At 38.2% G+C, this 5841-nt stretch overlaps 1 protein-coding gene across 3 annotated transcripts; it reads left to right on the plus strand.

Annotated features, from left to right (window-relative positions):
* The first annotated feature begins 567 nt into the window (after positions 1–567).
* Positions 568–5633, plus strand: LOC110532763 (tumor necrosis factor receptor superfamily member 14). Of its 3 annotated transcripts, XM_090185374.1 has the most exons (9): positions 568–1550; positions 2924–3035; positions 3364–3463; positions 3724–3852; positions 3975–4130; positions 4292–4379; positions 4494–4672; positions 5037–5056; positions 5299–5633. In XM_090185374.1, exons 2-9 carry the CDS (start codon positions 3006–3008, stop codon positions 5389–5391), a joined length of 795 nt encoding a protein of 264 aa, XP_090041500.1. In that variant the 5' UTR covers positions 568–1550; positions 2924–3005; the 3' UTR covers positions 5392–5633. The 3 variants fall into 3 exon arrangements, with proteins under 3 accessions (XP_090041500.1, XP_090041502.1, XP_090041503.1); XM_090185376.1 differs by lacking the exon at positions 568–1550 and having other exon boundaries at positions 1992–3035; XM_090185377.1 differs by lacking the exon at positions 568–1550 and having other exon boundaries at positions 1992–3035; positions 4619–4672; positions 5299–5533.
* The last annotated feature ends 208 nt before the right edge of the window (positions 5634–5841 follow it).

Genomic DNA, 5841 nt, shown 5'->3' on the forward strand with positions numbered 1-5841 from the left:
TGACCCATCTCCCATCCTGTGAAGATGTGGATTCTAGAATGTCACCTTTAAACTTGTGAATGTGTCAAAACACCAGCAGAATGATTTGATCCATGACTGAAATACACCATATCTCCCCATTGTGATTTCCAAAATTTCAAATCACTTTCACCCGAAATGAGTTTCCTGCGTTTACAATATAAAAATAAGGCTTTCCTTTTTTGTAAGATCTCTCAAACCCCTAGCATTCAGACTAAGGATATTGAGTGAGTTAAACTACCTCCTGCATTTAAAAAAAGAACAAATTAGATAAAATAAGTGGTAATGTGAACAATAAAACAGTGAACCTTGAGAGGGATTACTCCGACGGAAAATTACGCTCAACTGAGGTAGCCGTGGTTAACAGCAAAAATATGCTAATTTCCTTTTTTTTTGGCTAGTGTTCATAGGTTAACTTAGTTCAAGAGGGACATTTACTCATGGCAGTACTCATAGTTCCAGTTCGGTTAATGTCAACAGAGTTACCCAGTAATCATAATTTTTTGATAAACGAGTGTGGGCCCTTGAACCCAGCCTTCTTTTCCTCTTGTCGTGCCTTGCCTTCTGTATAAGCGGCCACACTTTCTCCCTGGCAGCCTGATCCTGCGGTATCAGAGCCTCTTTGATGCGGAGCTTCTTCTCGTCCAGAAACGTGTTCCGCTTGGTCATTTTCCAGATTATGTCCCTGTAATGGCGCATAGTTAAGCGCAAAATGATATTGCGAGGTGGTCCATCATATCTTCGTTTCCCAAGTCGATCACGTCTCTTAGCTTGTCTTTGATGCACGGAGTCACCTTTCCCAGGATATTGATTGCTTCCCTAATATTCCTCTACCTCTTTTACACCTTGGATTTTCAGATTCCACCTGCGAAAGTACCTTTGAAATTCAGCTACATTCTCACAGGTCATTATTTGGGGGTTGCAGTTTCTAAAACTCATTCTCTAGGAACGTTATATTTTCCTCGTTTTCGCTCACAATTTTGTGAAGCTGACTGACAGTTTCTGACAACTGATCGATCTTCTTTGATGTTTCTTCGGTGGCCCGCTCTGATGGACTCACTGGAGAACGTGGCGTCTTGTTTAGTGGACAGGGACTGGATTGCAGAGAAAAGTTCAGACATGGAAATGTCTTACTTTTTTCACCGGTGGATTTTTAATTGGAGTCTGAGGTAAAAAGGTCGCAGGACTTTCGTCCTGGTCTGTTTTGTTCTTTCTCTTGCTTGAGCTCGCAGCATCTTGTGTATCCATGCTGCTTTGGTTCTCGTCGTGGCCAGCTAGCATGTCTTCTGTGAGGCTTGGATATTCCGTTTATTATTGTCTTTCTGTCGTGTTCTGCCAATTCAACTTGACAAAAACGAAATCTAAACTTATCCTATGCCGCTAAAACAAGTTGTAGTTAGTTTCTTTCAACAGTGATAGCCAATGAAAGACTGTTAAAACCACTTAACCCTCAATGTTGCTTTGACAAGCGAGAGAACACGCCCTCAGCGACGCCATCTTGGACATCCTGAGGAATCTACTTCGAGACTGCGGTAATATAAATATGACGCATTTACGTAGAAATAACCTACTTTACATGTTCCGCGTTGTAGCATAACATTAAGAATAGTGTATTTTCATATTGATGAATGATTGTGTGTCATTTTACTACAACGAATAGACAGGCCTACGCTATGCTGTTTTCTCGCTTTCAACATACTGTTTGTTCTACCTCTGAATCTCCAGTAACTCTCTTCTGATTTTAAAAGTGCGCTGCTAAACTCACTCGAATTGTCACAGTTCTTGAAATATTAAACGCTATGGCCTTGTCATTATTCATTAATGCTTTCTTGTTTGATTGCAACTGAATAAACCGACAAAATAATATAAGGAACACAACATCACATGATTGCCAGTCAGCAGCCCAGACAGACTTTGCACTGCTGTGGTGGTAGAATGCTTGCGAAACACACCAAACAGACCTGGGGCCTCATTTATTAACCTTATTGTTATGAATAAACCTGTCCATCATATCCCCCAATACTAGTCTGCTTGCCTATTTTCAATGCTATACTTCACCAACTAGAAACTTTGCGTAGGCATGGTCTAAAGTTTGTGGGAAGGTGAACAGATTTTCATGTCAAGTCAAGATTTTATAAATTACAATTTTTGTTTTAAAACTGTCACACGCAGGTTTTATGGTCCATTTTGTACATATGCACGGTTTATAAATTAGGCCCCAGACCGGGTTTGAAAAATTGCTCCTTAGTTGGACATTTTCTCAATCTAAAAGGCACAACCTAGATTGGAGCCAATGCCATAAGTAGTTGAACATGTTATTACTTCAACCTCGTGAAAGTGACAAATTCACACGTTTTCATTTTCGTCAAAAACAATTCTATATCGAAAGAGGGCCTTTGCGTTGACATTTTGCACATGCGCAGTTCAGCTCTAGACGACCGTTACACCCGATGACGTGTTTCTACGCATGAGTTTGGGCAAGCCAAAGTAGCCATGACATCGCCTACAATTGTGATCGAGGATTTCTATTGGTGAATCAGTTTCTGTCTTCATACTGTGCTGTCTTTGGTAGAATGGACTTTACTCAATGTACAAGGCTACTTCACCACAAGATGGCAGCATTCTCTAATAATAATTTGCCAATTTCTGTTTCACACTTCTCAGATTAGTTTATTCAACTTTTCTGTGATTTAATTTGGCAAGATCATTTACAAAAATAAAGGTAATTTTTTATGATTCAGTAAACTTTTATTCACATTGATGGTGGTGACTAACTCAGGGGTGGCCAGCCAATGTACATTACTATATTATATTTATTAACTGCGCAGTGTATGCAATATTTAAGCAGAATATAAGAGCTATTCTTACTATACAGTGCATGTACTAAAATACATTAAGTCAACAGGTCTGTTCATCTCAATACTTCAAAACACGTCACAAATCTGGTACGTGGGTCTTTCCAGTGAGTTGGGGAAGAATGAGGAACCATGGCACAGTTTGAAAGCCTGATATGGACTGTAAGAGAAACATTTCTGACTTGCACATTTTGTGGCTTTGAGTCTTTTTACTAGCCTTGTACGCCGTGAAACAGAATGTAAACTCATGAAATCAGGATGGTTTGTACGAGGCTCTTTTCACGCAACAGAAATTCCTGGCACCAAACAGTGTGCTCAATTCACAGTACGACACCACATTTACAAAAGCCAGTTTAAAAAAATAGTTCTATATAATTACATATTTGAATAGTGAATATTTTAGTTAGGAAAATTAACTTGTTCTGTAAGTTTTATGAATACACATCAGTTTCAATTTGAGTGAATAGTGTACTTCTTTCTCTACTTCCAGATAACTATTATATTGGTGCTTGAAAGCATCGGATCCTGTATTGCATGTGGTAGAGCTGAGTACAGAATAAGGGATGAATGTTGTCTCATGTGTTGGCCAGGTAAGGACCCTCTTTTTTCATCATATGATTCACCAGACGTTAATACATCATTAACACCAACATATAACTTTTCTACTTCTAAACATTGATCACTGTTTCACATAATGATCCAGCCATCTATAAAATAGGTGATAGAGATTGCAGAATGTGTAGGCCTGGTAAGGACCTTGTGTATTTTTATGAGGGGTTAATAATAATAATAATAATTATGATAATAATAATACCAAAACTGCATTATTTTCTGTTTATCTTTTCAACAGGATATCGCGTATATAGTCATTGTACTAAATCTAAACATACACCTTCCTGTGTGCCCTGTATTGACTCCACCTTCCTTGATGAGCCCAGTGGTAAAACAACATGCAACAACTGTACCACATGTGATCCAGGTGAGAATTCTGTGTTCTGGGAATAAACACTGAGCTACTTTACTATATCAGCTGTTGTTTTAATGAACTACATCAGGCTTTACATTTGGCTTCAGATACCAAGGGACATGTTTTCTCCATAGGTTTGGGTTTGATGGTAAAGCAGCCATGTAGACCTTCATCAGACACTGTCTGTGGGACACTGGAGGGGTTTTACTGTCTAGACCCAACTAAGGAGGGTTGTAGAGCAGCCCAGAGACACAGCAGCTGTGAACCTGGTCAATACATCAGTCACACAGGTTGGTCTTCTGTCTCACTCATTACACTAATTGTGTTGTCATAATTCAATTGAGTCAAGTTGTTATCTTCAGTGTGAACAATCATTACAGTTTATGGAATTAAAAATAAAGGGGGGAACAAATGCGATTTTTCATTCATATTTCAACATGTATTTCTGCAGGAACAACATCTACAGATACTGTGTGTGCTGTCTGCCCTGGTAAAACTCATTCAGATGGATCATTAACATCTTGTCAACCACATACAGAGTAAGTGTGGACATTTATTAGTTAGTTCAAAAGGTTATTCCCCTGAAGATATAAATACATTAATATACTCAAATAGAAACTTTAAAAAACATACCTCTGTTTTGTCTTTAACAGATGTGAATTCTTGGAAATTGAACCAGGAACTCCTTTTTCGGATTCAGAATGTGGAGTATCCTCACTTCCCACAGTTGAAATCATAGCTGGTGTTCTGATAGGTGTTCTATTTTTTCTGATCATAGCTGGTGTTTGTTTATTTATGAGAAGAAAAATGGTGAGAACAAGACAAAACATAGGTAAGATGACTGGAATTGTATTTGTACCATTCATTGTTTTTTTTACCTTTATTTAACTAGGCAAGTCTGTTAAGAACAAATTATTATTTTCAATGACGGCCTAAGAACAGTGGGTTAACTGCCTGTTCAGGGGCAGAACGACAGATTTGTACCTGGTCAGCTCGGGGGTTTGAACTTGCAACCTTCCGGTTACTAGTCCAACTCTCTAACCACTAGGCTTTCATTGCCTGTGATATTCAGTTTACTCTGTGAATGCTACATGTTCTCATATAGTGTGTGTGTGTATATATATATATATATGTTTGTTATCGTCATGGTTACATGGTATGTTTATTACAATAGTGAACATCTGTCTTTTTTATAGGCCATCAAATACCTACACAGGTATGTATGTTTGGAAATCTATGAATGTCTTTCATCACATTGTACTACTTTGTGCTTTCTTCTGTGAAACTTGAATTTATTGGGCCAGTTTCCCAGACAGAGATTAAGCCTAGTTTTGGAATAAAAAGCACTTTAAAATGGAAAATCTTAATTGAATGTGCTTCTTAGTCCAGGACTGAGAGTAATCTCTGACCGGGAAACTGGCCCAATGTGTTTTACTAATTACTGTTTCTATCTGATAGGCATCCCCAGATCAGGAAATATCAATGCTGTCTGGGGGAAATGGAAACGGCAAGGCACACCTTCAAGGTTTTCTAAATATGTGTACAGAATAGTTTGAGTTAAAAGAATTTCAAACATATTCATAAGTAAATGTATATGGTATATAACTTCATCAATGCTAAGACCAATGATATGATACAATAATATAGGACAAGCTATTGTACTACAAAACATTGTCCAGGATGTAAATGAATTACTGATGAATTACAAATGACTTCTCTCCCCAGATTCAAGCCCCCATCACAGCCAGTGACTCTGCATTCTGTAATCTGTGTTCCACTGGCTGGCTGGTCCAGCCATCTATAGTGTATCTTAACACTACATGTTAAATGTGGTATTGTAGAATCTGGTTGATATAAAAACAGGATTCTACAGCACATTCAATTGTAGTGTAAAGAAATTAAACACAACCTCCAGTAATTAGAATGACTTCTAGACACTTGTTGGGAGAGGACCACTGTGTCTTTGTATCACATGGGGATGTTCAGTTCATCAGCCTGAAC

Source organism: Oncorhynchus mykiss, chromosome 9 (assembly GCF_057628025.1).
Source record: "Oncorhynchus mykiss isolate SJ-2025 chromosome 9, ASM5762802v1, whole genome shotgun sequence".
Lineage (NCBI taxonomy): Eukaryota > Metazoa > Chordata > Actinopteri > Salmoniformes > Salmonidae > Oncorhynchus > Oncorhynchus mykiss.

Excerpts from the sequence above, each read along its gene's own strand:
- LOC110532763 (XM_090185374.1), top strand. The coding sequence starts at position 3,006 with ATGGCACAGTTTGAAAGCCTGATATGGACT. Across the intron at positions 3,036-3,363 it reads TTGAAAGCCTGATATGGACT|ATAACTATTATATTGGTGCT; the intron begins GTAAGAGAAACA and ends CTCTACTTCCAG. Across the intron at positions 5,057-5,298 it reads GCCATCAAATACCTACACAG|GCATCCCCAGATCAGGAAAT; the intron begins GTATGTATGTTT and ends TCTATCTGATAG.